Source organism: Rhinichthys klamathensis, unplaced genomic scaffold, assembly GCF_029890125.1.
Source record: "Rhinichthys klamathensis goyatoka isolate OS25496 unplaced genomic scaffold, OSU_Roscu_1.1 h1tg000114l_1, whole genome shotgun sequence".
NCBI lineage: Eukaryota > Metazoa > Chordata > Actinopteri > Cypriniformes > Leuciscidae > Rhinichthys > Rhinichthys klamathensis.
Window position 1 is genome coordinate 3,996,169 of NW_026606651.1, and position 20,235 is coordinate 4,016,403.

The 20,235-nt window shown below is 36.3% G+C and overlaps 1 protein-coding gene across 4 annotated transcripts in view; it reads right to left on the reverse strand.

The window, feature by feature from the left end:
* Window positions 1-2,236: 2,236 nt before the first annotated feature.
* Window positions 2,237-20,235, reverse strand: part of unc5ca (unc-5 netrin receptor Ca) — a 163,308-nt gene continuing 145,309 nt past the window's right edge. For 2 of the 4 annotated variants that reach the window (XM_056254835.1, XM_056254833.1), the window contains 8 exons: window positions 19,151-19,507; window positions 18,128-18,215; window positions 17,366-17,534; window positions 15,519-15,752; window positions 12,703-12,849; window positions 11,544-11,708; window positions 5,106-5,284; window positions 2,238-2,533 (listed from right to left, as the gene is read on the reverse strand). In XM_056254835.1, coding sequence (XP_056110810.1) covers window positions 2,371-2,533; window positions 5,106-5,284; window positions 11,544-11,708; window positions 12,703-12,849; window positions 15,519-15,752; window positions 17,366-17,534; window positions 18,128-18,215; window positions 19,151-19,507 — 1,502 coding nt within the window. In that variant the 3' untranslated portion in view covers window positions 2,238-2,370. Of the gene's footprint in view, window positions 2,534-5,105; window positions 5,285-11,543; window positions 11,709-12,702; window positions 12,850-15,518; window positions 15,753-17,365; window positions 17,535-18,127; window positions 18,216-19,150; window positions 19,508-20,235 lie in introns of all 4 variants that reach the window. The other 2 variants (XM_056254834.1, XM_056254836.1) reach the window with 2 other exon arrangements.

The window sequence follows — 20,235 nt, forward strand, 5'->3', positions numbered from 1 at the left end:
CAAAACAATACAAAATGGAGTCTTCAAGCAGAGGATGATTTTGTTGTCCTCTCTCTTCGTAAAATTTCCACCTAAAGATTTTTAGGGATCCCCGGCGGGATTATCCCGAGCGATTCCAAGTTCACTTCATGATGTCAGTGGTTCAGTTTGATAAGTCTTTATATGCCGTGTCTTTGTATTCAGCACTTTGTTTGTCATACAGTGCTTTGTGCTGCAAGACGAAGTGGATCACCATGTCAGACAGAGACAGACCCCATTCTGGATTTTGGCGTTCGCTTGTACGATTTCTCTGAATTGTCAAAACACCTTTTAAAATGCTTGCTACGGATGCAAAAAATCGAACATGATCCGTTTTTTATTATTATTACGGACGAAAGTTTCGGAGGCAGTGTGTAAACGCCATTGACAAAATCTGGTCATACTTATTTTTTAAAGTGCGAAAAATTCGGACGTGAATTTTGGACTCGCATTTTCGTATGCGTTTTTTCGTATTCGTGATTCGGTGGCTCTGAACTGTCAAAACACCATTCAAACACCATTCAAACTGCTTGCTACGGATGCGAAAAACGCAGAAAATCAAACCCAATCCGATAAATTTTTTATGACGGACGAGTTTTTTTAGTTTCGGAGGCAGTGTGCGAGCGCGATTGACATAACGTGAGGTCGTATTTATTTTTTAACGTGCGAAAATTTCAGACGTGAATTTTGGACTCTGAAATTTTCGTGCGTTTTTTCGTATTCGTGATTCGGTGGCTCTGAACTGTCAAAACACCATTCAAACTGCTTGCTACGGATGCGAAAAACGCAGAAAATCAAACCCGATCCGATTAATTTTTTATGACGGACGAGTTTTTTTTAGTTTCGGAGGCAGTGTGCGAGCGCGATTGACATAACGTGAGGTCGTATTTATTTTTTAACGTGCGAAAATTTCAGACGTGAATTTTGGACTCCGAAATTTTCGTGTGCGTTTTTCCGTATTCGTGATTCGGTGGCTCTGAACTGTCAAAACACCATTCAAACTGCTTGCTACGGATGCGAAAAAACGCAGAAAATCAAACCCGATCCGGTTAATTTTTTATGACGGACGAGTTTTTTTTAGTTTCGGAGGCAGTGTGCGAGCGCGATTGACATAACATGAGGTCGTATTTATTTTTTAACGTGCGAAAATTTCGGACGCGAATTTCGGACTCGGTGTGCAAGGATCTTAAGTGCCGCTGCTTTTTAATAGTTTTTCTATGCAAAATATTCGTTAAACGGACATCTTTGTCTGTTGGCGCCGCGTTTCACAGCTTTTTCATGGTGTCGCGATCGAGGCCCTGCCTTCTGCAGTTGGATACTATAATAAACGTGTTTCTCTCGTGACCGACATTCAGCGGTATTTTGTTGCTGATGTGTGAACGGCAACGGTAGAACGGTTGTTTGTGTGAACAGCATATTCGTGCATTTCCCGGTAAAGTCATTCTGGTAATTTGACGGTAATTTACTGGGATTGCTGTGTGAAAGGGCAATAATAACTGTTGTATCCATCACATTCTGGCAGAAACTATAGTCACCATGGGGAGTTTTTTTTTTTATACAATGGATCAATTGCCTCTTTTTAAAATAATGCGTATAGTAGAGAGAACTGCATAAACGTTGAGATCGATGCACAACAGAAACAGCCCATGCAGAACGCGCGAGTTCAACAGATGTAGCAGAAGTCGGGCCAGTGAAGATCATTACAGTGTGGCGTCACATTGCCTTCCAGAAAATCAAAGAGCAACTTCTGACATTTTCCTCAAATCCCTGCAAGTGCTCATCTGCACTTTTGTTCAACAAAGCAACACGTATATTTCACGTCTCCGGACACCTGCGTTACAAAAATAATACAATCCTAATCAGATCTGAACGTTAACCGGATTTTAAAGGCCACTTTAAGGTACTCTGTAGACACACTAAATACTGTATTCAGGTCTCAAAATATTATATTACACGAGCGTGTGTTGTTTCTGTAACCACTAGATGGCACCACACATTCCTGCAGAAACGACCACTGAAGGAGACGGGAGATGATGTGGGAGATTTCTGCACGTGCAAACTGGAGGGTTTTACAAAGATTTTGGTTGCCTAAAGTGTCTTGACCCTGTTCCTGGTTCACCTTTGACCCCCCCCAGCCCTGCATTCAACCCTAAATCGGCAGCATCCGCGTAGATGGACAGCAGTACCGCACGTCTCCATGGAAACTGAATAAGATGCGAAAGGTCACGGACTCTCCTCCGTACTCCGATGCTTTGACTGTCTCGGGTTTGATCGTTGTTTCAGCTCGATGAAAGTGGCAGCTCAACTCGAGCTCAATTATCCTCAGCTTAGACATCACCGCCATTGTAAGGGTCATTGTTCCTTCGCCATGGCAGCGATGCTGTTGTCATGACGACCCATCTCCTCCAGAACCGTGGCGAGCTGGTTGAGGTTGCCGTGTGGGAAGTGTTGAGCTTCCCAGAGGTCCAGAATCACTCCGGTAGGACTCGTCTTAGTCGCAAAGTAGTTGAGATACCTGTAGGGTGAGATCAACACACACTGAGGTGGGCGGCAGGAGCACAACACTTCAACACATCAACACACAACACAGATATTTGTGCTAGAAGTTTTGATTTGATTTTAATGAACTAGGTTTTTTATTCTCTTTTATAATCCAGTGAAATCTGGTTTGACTTTTTATTTTTATTTGGAACTTGAAAAAAAATACATAAAATAACACAATAAAAAGTGGATTTAGCAATGACATGGAAATAAAACATTATGATCAGCTAAAGAGACACATAAGGAGGAAAAACTGTTTTCCCTCAATACAATACAGCTATACAATAATTATAATAATAATAAAAACTATATATATATATATATATATATATATATATATATGATAACTAATTCAATAAACAAATATAATTTCTTTATTTTCTTCTACAACAAAAATAATGATTATTATTAATTAAAATATTTGTTACTATTACTCGAGTGCCTTGGATTGTTTTTTCTTATGAAATAATACTTATTTCAATAATACTACTGCACTGCAAATAAACAAGTATTTATTATTAATAATAATAATACAAATAATTTCAATAGTAATTTTGTGTTTCGACCCCGTCTGATTTCAACAGCATTGAGGTTTCAGATAATCTACTGAAAATGTTTCTAACAAATACCAATATTTATGTCTGTTTTATTTCTTTGCTTTCAAATATTAAACCATATGGTTTTTGTTTTGGTGGAAAACCATAGGCAAACCTTAATGCATTGATTATAAACCTTTTTGACTTGAAGACACAATATTCAAAGGCCCCTCATACTGCAGAAATATGATGTCTATTAATTGCTGTATGTCTATTAAATGATGTGCCCATCTGCCACAATAATGTATAGACTTGGAATGATCTTCATTTTCTCAGTAAATATCAATGGACGCAATTCATTTAAATTCATATAACACAAAAAATAACAAAATCACACACACACACACACACACACACACACACATGTGAGTGTCAATAAAACAACTGATTTCTATAAGGTGCTGAACCCCTTAATAACAGGTTGTTGCTTTGTATTTGTTCATCCCTTCATGTATTCCCATCTTTCTCATGTGTGCATAAAGCAAATATATGTACCGTACGGCACAATCTCATCACATGGCATATGACATCATCAGATCCTGTATTTCTCAAAGCTTAAACACACTACGTGCAGTGTGAGTTGTGTTTTGAACAGTTTGTTAAAGGTGCAGAAGCTCTGGAGATCTTGAGTCTGCGACTGAAGAAGAACTTCGAGAGCCCGTCTTTTCACTTTTAACATCTTTCTTTTTCCCCAGGATCCTCCTCACTTTATCTCTCTACTTCCTGTCCCCTGTGAACTCAGACTCTCTCGTCTTCTGGCTCTTTCATGCCTGTTGGTCCTCAGAGGTGAACAGCGTGCTCTCCACCTAAACTCTCTCTCTCTCGTTTGAAATGAGATCTCTGGTACTTTAACCGTCCTGCAGTAACACCCCAGCCAGAACTCAAACCATAGGGGTCCTTCGCCTTTTTTGCCTCTCCTCTCTAATTACACGAGTTGTGGAGGTGCGTAGAGACGCTGGTGTTTTGAAAAGTTGAAGTCAGAGAGAGTAAATCTATCTCTCGCTATTCTCCAGGCAGACCCAAAAGAACAACAGGAAATTTCTCTTTTGCTCCCCTGCTGTTTTTCCACCGTTAATTTCCTTCAAACTCTCCGGTGAGATTCTATTAGAGCAGATTTGTTTCTCTTCTATCGTTTTTAAAAAATAAAAATACACACTGCAGTCTCAGCACATTGATGATAAGGAAATATTCATACTAGGTACGAGGTTATATAAAAACCTTGACTTATTTATATAAATTAGCATGGAGCTTGCCGTGTTGCAGGGGAACTACTGTAGATGGTATATATATATTTTTTTAGCATTTATAATTTATTTATTTAAAAAAGAAGCCTAAGAGCATGAGATCCTGTTGCCCGTATGCATTGCATATTGGTACTTTAGAAAGCTGGCATAGAAAAATGTTGAAATACGGTAAAAACAATCCCTAATATTATTTGCTTCCAATATCTATTAAACCACTTATAATTAAAAATTAACAATATTGGTATATACAGATATAGAAACTGATATAGTACATTACAATTCAAATGTTTGGGGTCAGTATGGCTTTTTTATATATCTTTATTCAGCAAGGATGCATTAACTTGATGAATTTATCAAAGTTTCCACAAAGCTTTCAACATTGGTAATAATAATAATGAGCAGCAAATCAGCATATTATGATTTCTGAAGGATCATGTGACACTGAAGACTGGAGTAATGATGCTGAAAATTCAGCTTTGATCACAGGAATAAATGACATTTTACAATATATTACACTAGAAAACAGTTACTTTAAAGTGTAATAATATTTCACAATATTACTGTTTTTACTGCATTTTTGATCAAATAAACGTAGACTCCTTTAGATGTTTTTTTTTAATAAACTCTAATGAAAAATGAATTGAAGGGCTGCATCACTGCGAGTGTGAATGGTTGCAGATGCAGTGTTGATGTGTGTAAATGTCACCTGTCCAGGTTAAGTTTGTGTGCCAGTATTCTCCAGTCGTTGCCGCGTGTGTGTGGGGCGTCCAGGCTGCTGCACAGTTTGGTTCTGACGCTGACGGGGATTCTGAACGCGCTCGGACCGGCCAGCACTGTGATACTGCTGCCCGGGTCCATCAGGGATGTGTCGATGCTCTGGACGTCCTGCCGAACACACACACACACACACACACACACACACTCCTTCAAATAAATGAGGTGTTTTGGTGTTTCTCACAGCCAGAATCACCCATCTGTAACTATCGAGGATGTCATTTAGCAGATGGTTGTTTGCTTACACACTCGGGTTAAAGGTTCAGTCCTGGAGTAACCTGAGATTAAAGTGTCCTGATCGAGAGCTCAGTGCTGATGGTTGATCGGTCACTCTGAGCGGGAAAACAACCTTTCAGTGATCAGACTTTATCCACGACAAACCTCAAGTTCCCTCATCCAAGCAGAGTTACTTAACTCGTCTCTGAAGCTGGAAATCTGAACTATTGTACCTTGGTTCTAGGATGACACTTGGACTCTTAGGATTTGAACCAGTAAGCAACGACCCAGAACATCATAGATGAAATATAAGCTGGGCTTGACATTAATACCCACCAAATGTGTGTGTATCTCAGCAGTGGCGGCGTGTAACGCAGTCACTCATACTAGCCACTTTGGCAGGTTGAATCTTGTATAATAATTGTAGTCTTTTAAAAAAGGCATATGAAATAATAAACTAGGTGCAATGTAGTCTTGTCAAAAATTCTGAAATATCCGAAACGCTTCAATAAAGATTTTCTGCAGAATAGACTAACTATACCAGCTTCTCTCTCTCATCGCTCCGACAGCGAGTGACACAAACCCGCCTCTCCTCACTCACTTCATTTGCTCCGAATGAATATTATTGGTGTTACAGGGCTTAAATTTCGGCGTGGGATTGTGTGTATTGCGCATAATTTTACTTATTCCCGCAGATTTTGTGTTCACACCCAAAGTGCAGCACATAAAGCCACATCTCGGTACTAAATTAAGTTCTTTTTCGCAGCTTATTGCACTTAAACAGTCAAATACACACAAAATAATGTCAAAATGTGAGAAGGTGAGATATTCATGTAAACACAGTCAGTTATGTTTTAAGTGAACGTAAACAGAAAGAAAACGCATGTGTAACAGTTTAATGGATCCGTGCATCAGGACTTAAAGTGACAGCAACCTAACATACCTGCCACATTATGAGATGATATTAAAAATATCTATATGGCAGTTTTTCCCTATGGTATCAATGTCAAAATTGTCGCTAGTAACTTTGGAAAACCACTAGCCACGGCGACTGGTGAGCGAAAAAGTTCATGTCAAGCCTTGAATATAAGTATTCTTAATCTGAAGTGTACATTTAAAATGCAGTTATAATCATGTGATGGCGAGTATTTGCTCATAACTTTGACAGTAATGAGTTTGAAATTCTTAAGAATAAACAGAGACTGATAACATGTCTGATCACTGACACGCGTCTTGCTATAACGTGCGTTTGTTGATTTGAAAGGCTCGCTGCTCACATGTATAAAACAGCAGATTGAGAGTGTCAGAATTGGCGTCCGTCACCCCGCAGAGTTCGGCTGCTCTTATGGTATTTATAAAGCTCTCACAGAATCAAGGCTGTTTCACTGCTGGAGATATACTTTGCTTCTTGGAAATAATATCGACTGACATTTCAAATGCATTAAAATTCGAGCTGAAATCTCAATTGTGTGTGAGTGTGTGTGGAGGAGGCGCTTTAATTAAATGAGACTCATTCGTGATATTATTTGCAAAAAGCAACAGCATGCTTCTGCTTTTGTACATCTATAAGAATAAAACTGGAGGATATGAGAGAAGTTCAGTCGCCTTGCATTTGTGTGACAGAGAATATAAAGTTTCCCACAAAAATGCAACCAAATCATCACTCGCTGCAAAAACATTCAACGCTAAATCTGTGCAATGCAGTCACTATTTTACCATTCTTTTGATTGTTATTGTATATACTAGTGCAATGCCCTTGCAAAATCAGTTTTTGTGTGTTTTTAGTAATGGTTGGTTTGGTATGTTTGAGTTGCTGAATAGCCTAGGCTACTATTACACAGGAGCCTAAACTCTGAGAAAGGCTAACGTTAAGCGCACCAGAATAAAATATAATATTCAGAATTAAACAGTGTAGCTGACTTACAAATTCAGTTAAATCGCTACTTTTTCTAAAATGAATCGATACTTTAAAAAAAAAGAATCAATACTTTTTCAAAAGTGAATCGATACTTTTTCAAAAATGAATCGATACTTTTTCAAAAATGAATGGCTACTTTTTCAAAAATGAATTGCTACTTTTTCAAAAAAAGAATTGCTACTTTTTCAAAAAAAGAATTGCTACTTTTTCAAAAAAAGAATTGCTACTTTTTCAAAAAAAGAATCGCTACTTTTTCAAAAAAAAGAATCAATACTTTTCCAAAAAGAATCGCTACTTTTTCAAAAGTGAATCGATACTTTTTCAAAATTGAATCGATACTTTTTCAAAAATGAATGGCTACTTTTTCAAAAATGAATTGCTACTTTTTCAAAAAAAGAATTGCTACTTTTTCAAAAAAAGAATTGCTACTTTTTCAAAAAAAGAATCGCTACTTTTTCAAAAAAAAGAATCAATACTTTTCCAAAAAGAATCGCTACTTTTTCAAAAGTGAATCGATACTTTTTCAAAATTGAATCGATACTTTTTCAAAAATGAATGGCTACTTTTTCAAAAATGAATTGCTACTTTTTCAAGTGAATCGATACTTTGAAAAAAAAAAGAATCGCTACTTTTTCTAAAAGTGAATCGCTACTTTTTCAAAAAGAATCGCTACTTTTTCAAAAATGAAAAGCTACTTTTTCATAGTTCTACACACAGTTTTTCATAGTATAGTTACATTGTAATAAACATATAATTACATTGTAATAAACGTATAATTAGACTGTAACAAATGTATAATTACTTTTTTACACTCCTTTTTTCAAAAAGAATTTCTACACGCTACTTTTTCAAAGAGAATCGATACTTTTTCAAAAATGAATGGCTACTTTTTCAAAAATGAATTGCTACTTTTTCAAAAAAAGAATTGCTACTTTTTCAAAAAAAGAATTGCTACTTTTTCAAAAAAAGAATTGCTACTTTTTCAAAAAAAGAATCGCTACTTTTTCAAAAAAAAGAATCAATACTTTTCCAAAAAGAATCGCTACTTTTTCAAAAGTGAATCGATACTTTTTCAAAATTGAATCGATACTTTTTCAAAAATGAATGGCTACTTTTTCAAAAATGAATTGCTACTTTTTCAAGTGAATCGATACTTTGAAAAAAAAAAAAGAATCGCTACTTTTTCTAAAAGTGAATCGCTACTTTTTCAAAAAAGAATCGCTACTTTTTCAAAAAGAATCGCTACTTTTTCAAAAATGAAAAGCTACTTTTTCATAGTTCTACACACAGTTTTTCATAGTATAGTTACATTGTAATAAACATATAATTACATTGTAATAAACGTATAATTAGACTGTAACAAATGTATAATTACTTTTTTACACTACTTTTTTCAAAAAGAATTTCTACACGCTACTTTTTCAAAGAGAATCGCTACTTTTTTCAAAAATAATAATGTGACAAAATAATAACAAACGTATAATAATAATAATAATAATGTAACAAATGTATAATAACACTGTAATAAATGTATAATTACATTGTAATAAATGTATAATAACACTGTAATAAATGTATAATTACATTGTAATAAACGTATAATAACACTGTAATGTATAATTACATTGTAATAAATGTATAATACACTAGTTTTTTCAAAAAGAATCGCTACTTTCAAAAAGAATCAAACAAATAATAAATGTATAATAATAATAATAATTTAACAAATGTATAATAACACTGTAATAAATTTATAATTACATTGTAATAAACGTATAATTACACTGTAATAAGTGTATAATTACATTGTAATAAACGTATAATTACATTGTAATAAATGTATAAGACTGTAACAAATGTATAATTAAAAAAAAATTACACTAATTTTTCCAAAAAGAATCGCTACTTTTCAAAAAGAATGGCTACTTTTTCTTAAATCACTACTTTTTTCAAAAAGAATAATGTAACAAAATAATAATGTAACAAATGTATAATAATAATAATGTAACAAATGTATAATAACACTGTAATGTATAATTACATTGTAATAAATGTATATCAACACTGTAATGTATAATTACATTGTAATAAATGTATAACAACCTTGAAAAGAATCGCTACATTTCTCGAAAAGAATCGCTACTTTTACTTTTACTTCTTTACTTCTTTTAACTTCAGTAAATGTAAACTTCAAGTAAACAGTGTAGCTGACTTAATGTTTAGCTGACAGAATGTTTATTATTAAACCACAATTTTTAAACCACAACCCTCTCTAATGTCAGAATGTTTATTTTTAAACCACAATTATTAAACCACAATTTTTAAACCACAATCCTCTCTAATGTCAGAATGTTTATTTTTAAACCACAATTATTAAACCACAATTTTTAAACCACAACCCTCTCTAATGTCAGAATGTTTATTTTTAAACCACAATTATTAAACCACAATTTTTAAACCACAACCCTCTCTAATGTCAGAATGTTTATTTTTAAACCACAATTATTAAACCACAATTTTTAAACCACAACCCTCTCTAATGTCAGAATGTTTATTTTTAAACCACAATTATTAAACCACAATTTTTAAACCACAACCCTCTCTAATGTCAGAATGTTTATTTTTAAACCACAACTTCAATGTGTGCTTCTTTTACAGATATATTTAACGATATCTTTTGCATTTCTAATCCGACCAACGTCAAACTCGGCACTGCACTTACTCGCGCCCGTAGCAAGTCACCTGTCAAGTTTGAAATCCATCGGACTAACGGTTCGAGAGATATTCGATTAACCGACAGACAGACATTCCTGTAATTTATAGATAGATATTTACATTTACAGTTCAAAAGTTTGGGGTCAGTAAGATATAAAAAAATAAATAAAAAAAAAACTTTTATTCAGCAAGGACACATTAAAGTGATCGAAAGTGACAGTAAAACATTATGTCCAAAAGATTTATATTTCAAATAAATGCTGTTCTTTTGAACTTTCTATTCATTAAAGAATCCTGATTTTTTTTATCACGGTGTCCACAAAAATATGAGATTGTTTTCAATATTGATAATAATAATCAGAAATGTTTCTTGAGCAGCAAATCAGCATAGAATGATTTCTGAAGGATCATGTGACACTGAAGACTGGAGTAATAATGCTGAAAATCAGCTTTGATCACAGGAATAAATTACATTTTACAATATATTACAATAGAAAACAGTTATTTTAAATTAAATATTACTAATAATATTAAATATAACTAAGAATATTACTGTTTTGACTGTATTAAAAAAATTAAATGCAGCCTTGATGAGCAGAAGAAACTTCCTTTAAAAATATTTTTAAAAAACCCTCAAACTTTTGAACAGTAGTGTATAATTTCACACACACAAAAAAACAATCTTTACGAGAAAAGCCACAGCCAGAAATGGGCGTAATACTGAAGCCAGGTTTTAAAATTAGATTTCTATTAGATTCTTTTTATTAGTATTGTACTAGTCTAATTTCTCAAGAAAATTACAAAAAGATTATTCCACATCAAGAAAAGAAAAAAAAGAAAAAAATCCTGGTAGAATCCCCCTTATTCAATTTAATTTAATATTATTGTACAAGTATAACACAATTTGCATCTTTGATATATATATATATATATATATACGTATATATATATATATATATATATATATATATATATATAAAAAAAGTCAATCTACTTTCAAAATCAATGTACTTTTTACTAGTTTAAAATGGCAGGTGCATTGAACATGAGTCTGACAGAAGCCCAGAAGGACTCAATCCATCGTAATGCATCCATCTATAATGTTAATGAATCTGTGCTGTTCTTAATTAGACACATCGATTAAAGCCGAGGAGAGAAAGACACAGCGGCTTCCTGAAAACCCTCTGTGATGTATAGACAGACAAGTGAGAGTGTTAAGAGCAGCTGAGGCTCTTCTCAGCCCGTCAGATGGATTACACAGAAACAGCCTCTTCTCCAGAGACACAAACACACACGGGGAGTGTGTGAAAGACCACAGATCATAGACACACAATGAACAATCTCACTCACAGAATGCACTGCGATAAGCTAAGAAATAATATTCATCCAAATATCACAAATGCATTTTTTGAAGAATATGTGGTGGGCATTGCTACGGTGTGTGTGTGTGTGTGTGTGTGTGTGCTAGGGTAGTGTGATCTAGCGAGGTTGTGTGATTGATGACAGCAGTGGATACTGTACCTCACTCAGGGTGGTGTAGAGCTGGAAGATCTGACCTTCTCCCTCCACCTGTCTCACACACAGCTTACAGCACAGCTCACACACACACACACTCTGACGCTCCAGAGCGAAGGAGCAGTGCAGCCGCCGCACGGATCCGCTCCACACCTGAGAGAAACACAGCTCCTGTACACACACACACACACACACATCACATCACCTCTGCACATAATACTACTACTACTAATAATAACAAATGATATCAACTAATATTAAGTAATATTAAAATACTTTATATTAAATGTTATATAACTTAATCACTTAAATTCAAATATTAAATATATGAAAATAATAAAAAATAACGAATCTGTATAACAGTGAAATCTGTATATATTTAATAATAATAATAATAAATAATATAAAGATTAAGTAATATTAAATGACTATATAATCAGGCTATATCTTTACCATATATCAGTATATATAAAAAAAACAATAAAAGACTATTTTAAATGTTATAATAACTTAATCATGTAAATTAAAATATTAAAACAATTAATCAAATATTAAAGTATAAAATATTAAAAGTCTGTATATATAATAGTAACAACAATAATATTAATAAATTATATATATATATATATATATATATTATAATATATATTTAAATTCTATGAAATTATATAAATTATATGAAACATTAAGTAATATTTTATTACTTTATATGACATTTTATATTATAGTATATTAAATAAAATAAATAATTATAATCAACAAATATGAATACTGGCATCTGTATATATTTAATAATTCTACATTTATTATTACATTCTAAAAAATAATATGGAAGTCTGTATATATTTTTTGTAATAATAATAAAAAAATGCATTATATTATTATATTAATATTAAAGTCTGTTTAATTTTTTTATAATAATAATAATAATAAATTATATTATGACATAAAAAATAAGTAATATTGAATTACTTTATATTAAATGTTATATTATATGAAATGACTTCTGGCCCTCATTAAATGTCATTCTTCCAGTAGATCTAGTATCTGACAATATCGTAACCTAAATTAGTTAATCGTCTCTGTGCTCTATAAACAGACTCGACTTCACCTTAAGAATACCTTCATCTTTCAAAAGATGAAACATAACCCGATGTTTCCTCACCTGGTATTTGGTGAGTAGTTTGCTCTTCCACTGCGAGTGGATGTCATGTATTGACAGTCTCAGGTTGTGGTTGCTGTGAGTGAAGTTCAGAGACTTCGGTTCATCGAGTAGTTTCCCGCCGATCTGTTTTTCGATCTGCAGCACCTCCTGTAAACACACAGACACACACACACACACACACCGTACATTTACACTGCACCATTCGTAACACAATATTTAACATCAAAATGTAATGTTAAAATGCATGCTTTTGATGTAACCTTCTCACACTTTGGTCAGTTGAAGAATAATTTATGCAAATGTATATTGTATATTTGAAAGAATTAAAAGAGCAGTTTCATGTCTGTATTGTTCAGCTGTCGAGGTTGATATGGGATTTATGTCAGCCAATCATTACCGAGCCCATTTATATATAGTATAGAAGTTTGTTACATAATAATAATAATAATCAATTGTATAAAAATATGTCATATTAAATTACTTTACTAAATATTTTAATGATGTACAACATTTAATATAAAGTACAAAATATAAAATATAAAAATATCAATATTGATGTATGCACATATTTAATAGTAAAAAAAAAATGATATAAAATGAAGTAATCCTAAATTATTTTGTTAAATTTCATATTTATATTAAATTATGAAATCACTTAAAGGAACACTCCGACTTTTTGGGACTTTAGCCTATTCACCTTATCCCCCAGAGTTAGATAAGTCCATACATACCTTTTCCATCTCCGTGCGTGCTATAAGTCTGTTTGACGCACCCACCGCTAGCCTAGCTTAGCACAAAGACTGGATGTAAATGGTTGCAGCTAGCATACTAATCCAAATAAGTGACAAAATAACGCAAACATTTTCCTATTTACATGTTGTGATTTGTATAGTCACAGAGTACAAAAAACAAAGTCACATGAGACATACACTCACCGGCCACTTTATTAGGTACCCCATGCTAGTAACGGGTTGGACCCCCTTTTGCCTTCAGAACTGCCTCAATTCTTCGTGGCATAGATTCAACAAGGTGCTGGAAGCATTCCTCAGGGAGTTTGGTCCATATTGACATGATGGCATCACACAGTTGCCGCAGATTTGTCGGCTGCACATCCATGATGCGAATCTCCCGTTCCACCACATCCCAAAGATGCTCTATTGGGTTGAGATCTGGTGACTGTGGAGGCCATTTTAGTACAGTGAACTCATTGTCATGTTCAAGAAACCAATTTGAAATGATTAGAGCTTTGTGACATGGTGGAAGTAGCCATCAGAGGATGGGTACATGGTGGCCATAAAGGGATGGACATGGTCAGAAACAATGCTCAGGTAGGCCGTGGCATTTAAACGATGCCCAATTGGCACTAAGGGGCCTAAAGTGTGCCAGGAAAACATCCCCCACACCATTACACCACCACCACCAGCCTGCACAGTGGTAACAAGGCATGATGGTTCCATGTTCTCATTCTGTTTACGCCAAATTCTGACTCTAACATCTGAATGTCTCAACAGAAATCGAGACTCATCAGACCAGGCAACATTTTTCCAGTCTTCAACTGTTCAATTTTGGTGAGCTCTTGCAAATTGTAGCCTCTTTTTCCTATTTGTAGTGGAGATGAGTGGTACCCGGTGGAGTCTTCTGCTGTTGTAGCCCATCCGCCTCAAGGTTGTGCGTGTTGTGGCTTCACAAATGCTTTGCTGCATACCTCGGTTGTAACGAGTGGTTATTTCAGTCACTGTTGCCCTTCTATCAGCTCGAACCAGTCTGGCCATTCTCCTCTGACCTCTGGCATCAACAAGGCATTTCCGCCCACAGAACTGCCGCTCACTGGATGTTTTTTCTTTTTCGGACCATTCTCTGTAAACCCTAGAGATGGTTGTGCGTGAAAATCCCAGTAGATTAGCAGTTTCTGAAATACTCAGACCAGCCCTTCTGGCACCAACAATCATGCCACGTTCAAAGTCACTCAAATCAACTTTCTTCCCCATACTGATGCTCGGTTTGAACTGCAGGAGATTGTCTTGACCATGTCTACATGCCTAAATGCACTGAGTTGCCGCCATGTGATTGGCTGCTTAGAAATTAAGTGTTAACGAGCAGTTGGACAGGTGTACCTAATAAAGTGGCCGGTGAGTGTATTTTAACCGTATAAATACTGGGAACTATATTCTCTGAAGGCGAAGCACTGCTACTTGGGCGGAGTGATAACCGCAGCACCTGAGACGCGCCATGGTGAGGAGCAGAGAGCTCGTCTCAGGTGCTGCGGTTATCACTCCGCCCAAGTAGCAGTGCTTTGCCTTCAGAGAATATAGTTCCCAGTATTTGTACGGTTAAAATATGTCTGTGTCTCATGTGACTTTGTTTTTTGTACACTCTGTGACTATACAAATCACAACATGTAAATAGGAAAATGTTTGCGTTATTTTGTCACTTATTTGGATTAGTATGCTAGCTGCAACCATTTACATCCAGTCTTTGTGCTAAGCTAGGCTAGCGGTGGGTGCGTCAAACAGACTTATAGCACGCACGGAGATGAAAAAGGTATGTATGGACTTATCTAACTCTGGGGGATAAGGTGAATAGGCTTAAGTCCCAAAAAGTCGGAGTGTTCCTTTAACTTAAAACATAAGAAAAATATTGAAATCTGTAATCCCGGACATTATCTTAACCTAAATCATAACAGCGTTCATTTACATACAACAGTTACATAAAGACACAACAGCAGACAGTTTCATTCATAAGGTCAGAGAGGGTGGAAAAGCTGAATGACTGTTGTTGGTTACAGGAAGTGTATAAGGAAAAGCAGATTCCCGCACTTTGAGTGTGTCCTGTGTGTCGTCGAGGCAGTAAACTCTGATGTGGTAGTCTACACCTGGTGTGACCACAGGCCCAAACACGGCCAGTTTGATTCGCTTAGCCGCTGACGGACAGACGCTCTGGCCAATAAGACAGTAGGATCCCAGAGTCTCGGTCAGGATGTGACACGCCTCGTCTCCCAGCTGCACGTAACAGGAAGTCGTGAAGTTCTCCTCTCCAACCACAACCACGTCCTGGACACACAACACACACACATTTACATCAGTGTCTCAGCAATACTGGATGGAGAAATCTACCACACACTTATAAGATAAACCTGTCTGTCTGTCTGTCTGTCTGTCTGTCTGTCTGTCTGTCTATCTATCTATCTATCTATCTATCTATCTATCTATCTATCTATCTATCTATCTATCTATCTATCTATCTATCTATCTATCTGTCTGTCTGTTTGTCTATCTATCTGTCTGTCTGTTTATCTATCTATCTATCTATCTATCTATCTATCTATCTATCTATCTATCTGTCTGTCTGTCTGTTTGTCTATCTATCTGTCTATCTGTTTGTCTGTCCATCTGTCTGTCTGTCTATATATATATATATATATATATATATATAAAAAATCATGACTGTCAGTGGATTAAAATGATTAATCTTAAAGTAATAAAGTAATACAGTACATCTTATTAGTGATTATACCATGGTCTGGGTGAATACTCGTTTTTGATTGGCTGCAGGGTGTCCATTAAAAAGTGATAGAGGACACCTAGTAAAGGAGTTCTGGTGAAACGGACTGTTTACCGTTTGAAATTAATAAATAAATGCGCTGGCTACATCAGCTGTGAGTAACCATAGCAACAGGCAGTCAAAGTATCCGTTTACAATTTATTGTATCAAAACAAACATCTAGTTAGCCCTTACAAAAAAAAAAACATGCCTACCTGTGTGTTTTAATTATAGGTTTAAAAAAAACAAAAGTGTAATGCCCATGGCTAGACAAGCCAAACTTACATAAAAAAAAAATACGTTAGCTTTCTGGCTCGTAAGTTAGCTAAACTGAAGGACTCTACAAGCTGAGCGGACTATAAATATCTCCGGTTGCTAAATAAACCGTCAGGCGTTACCAGGGAAACCAAGTTATTGTTTGTAAAAACTTTAGATTTCGATTGTAAAACTAATTAAAATATAAACTAATGTTTTAAAAATGTGTTATTTGGCAAGTGACCATGGTATAAAGCGGGTCAATTGTCCAGGTATTAATGGACTTCGGCGGAGGCGTCGGACAGTTCACGCCTCGCCCATTAATACCTGACAGTGCACACCTCGTCGGGCATTAACCCTTACTTAACCATGTTCCACAATGAAACAGAAATAATTAATACAAAAATGACAAGTCCTGAAAATAGCTATCACTGTCTTTGCACAACATATTATCATTTCTTCTTTTGTTGTTTCTGACAGGTTTTCTATATCCCCACACCGCGTGCTCTTCAGGACATTTGGTCCCCATAGAAATAAAAACCCGTCCACACATGCACTGCGAGGGAATCCCGGCCCTGATTCCTCCTGATAAACACACCCCGTCCTTTTCCCCGCTTCACTCTTGCAATAATTGTATTTTGTGTTGTCTATTTGTAGAGCCCTGCCATGCACAGCAGGCCAATTTACCCTGCCTGCCTTCACTGATAGTTACATTTATTTTCCAGTCATGTTTCCCTCTCTCTGCAGGATAAGTAGTTTATTGAAATGGAGCGGCTCATCTCCTGAGTTTCCCTGACCTGATTCCTCTCGCTGTGATGCTTTCATTCAGCCACTGGCTGTCCTATTGGCCCGTATTAGAATTCCTCACCTCCCATTGGTCCTGCTGCGTGAGGCTCTTGAGGATGATTTGCCAGTCGTCAGAGTGGGCGTGCGAGCAGTGGTGTAGAGTGAGGATGACGGGACGGGTCAACAGGGCGCCCGCGGGACCACAGCTGACCACAGCACTGAGAACCGCCTCCCCGTCCCCGACCGCCGGCCTGAGAGAGACAGAGGTATTACACACATTTGCCTGTTTTCTGCTGTCGGTCTCACTGAAATCTCTGTAGAAGGTACAGTGACACACACAACGACCACCAGCACTGTTTGAAAGGTAATAAGGAATTACTATACCAGTCAAAAGTTCAGAAAAAGTCAATTGGGTGCTCAATTATCATAGATGAAAACAAATATTTATATTTTTGTGGAAACTTTGATACATTTTTTCAGGATTTTTGATGAATAGAAAGTTCAAAATAATTGATTTATTTTAAATAGAAATCTTTTGTAACATTATAAATGTCTTTTTTGTATTAAACGTATTCATTTCTTTATATTTTATCTTACTGTATCGCAAACCTTTTAATGGTAGTGTTTTAATTAAGCATTTAACACATTCATTCAATTTTTTTTACGTGATAATGATACGTAAAGTGCTGTGTATTTATAACATTACCTGGAAAACACCACCATTTCTCCACTCAGTGGGATGTGGGGGTGATGTTTGGGATGTGTGTGTGTGTGTGTGTGTGTGTGTGTGTGTGTGTGTGTCTGTGTGTGTTGTGTGTCTGTGTGTGTTGTGTTATTTTTTTACCTCATGCTCTCTGTCCTCTGTACGGTCACAAACATCTCGTACACACGACCCTGAGGAATCGCACCGGCTGGAACCAACAAACTCACACCTGAAATGACATTACAGATTGTGGCTAATTAGGACTCAAAACTCAGATGAACATACTTTCTTTCCTTCCTTCCATCCATCCATCCATCCATCTGTCCTGTCATCCATCCATCCATCCATCCATCCATCCATCCATCCTTTCATCCATCCATCCATCCATCTATCTGTCTGTCCTTTCATCCATTCATTCATCCATCCATCCATCCATCCATCCACCTAGACAAGATATCTATCTATCTATCTATCTATCTATCTATCTATCTATCTATCTATCTATCTATCTATCTATCTATCTATTCATCCATCTATCCTTTCATCCATCCATCCATCCATCCATCCTTTCATCCATCCATCCATCCATCCATCCATTCATCCATCCATCCTTTCATCCATCCATCCATCCATCCATCCATCCATCCATCCATCCATCCATCCATCCATCTATCCATCCATCCATCCACACATCCCTCCACTCATTCATCCATCCATCCATCCATCCATCCTTTCATCCATCCATCCATCCATCCATCCGTCCATCCTTTCATATATATATTTATAGATAGATAGATAGATAGATAGATAGATAATGTTAGAGGAGTGTTATGTGTCATTTTTGCAGTTCATTACGTGGATTACTAGCTGCTGCCCATCCTGCCATCCTCTCCATTCATTTATCACTGTCACTGACGGTGTTTATCCTCATCACATGCATGCGAGATTGTGAATGTGACATTTGCATTGCATCTTACTGGAAACCAATTCAGCCACATGCCTTAATTAGACTAATGTAGGACTATCAACACAATCAATTAATCATCATAAATTATATCACATGGCGATTCGTAAATATGTTGGACACTCAGTGAGGACCAGAGTGTGATTGTGCATCATAAATCACACATAATGAGGTGTGTGTGCATGCGTGTGCGATCTCACCTGAGTTGGGAATGATCAGAAGACCTCCCAGCGAGTTGAAGGACCCGAACGCTGTGCACGTGGGATCCCGTGTGCGTGCCAGCGTCTGGTTGCGTGGGGTCATGGGGTCGCTGTCCAGAAGAGAGTGGGTGACCTTCGGGGACAGGGTGGCGGAGAGGTCAGAGGTCATGTCGTCCTGAGGGGTCACGGTGCCCGAGGAGTTGTAGACTTTGATCTTGAGGTTTGGAAGTGGCAGTGGCTCCAGCAGAGGGGAGCTGGTCATGGGGATTTTGTCCGAGATGTCGTGGAGGGCATAAACTGGACCGCGATACAGCGCCGCCGCTGTGGACAGGTCAGGGGTCGCGGCCAGCAGATCTGCTGCAAACAGACACGGGAAATTATTACTATTAAATATCATGAATAACATTTGAAGATGTTGGGGAGGGAATTTACTCCTGTGATCAAAGCTGAATTTTCACCAGTCTTCAGTGTCACATGATCCTTCAGAAATCACTCTAATATGATGATTTGCTGCTCAAGAAACATTTCTGATTATTATCAATGTTGAAAACAATTGTGCTGCTTCATATTTTTGTGGAAACTGTGATTCTATTCATCAAAAAATCCTGAAATAATTGTAAGTTCAAAAGAACAGTAAATGTTTTGTAACATCACACTGTACTTTTTCATCATCCTTGCAAAATAAAAGTATACATTTCTTTTACATTTTTTTGTGTGCCAAATCTCTTGATGTCATCATATTTAAACTGACATACTGTGTTTGGTTATTTTCATATGCAATAACCAGTTTCATCAGGGCATTTCATCTACACACTCGCAAATAATTTACTACATTACCACAGAAAGCCACAGTGGCTGCAACTTTCATTTTCATTTCCCTAGAAGTGACAATCTTTATTCAGCCAAAACACTGCTTTAATCATAAACGGTTTTTGAGATATTCTACATAATTTTTGCATAATTTAAATTCACAACTTGGATGTAAACAGCTACTCTCCACTTGTATTGGCTGGAACGGAGCAGCTTGGTGACTCTACGAAACTCCACGCAATGCAAAAAGCCATACGGGTTTGGAAACAACATAG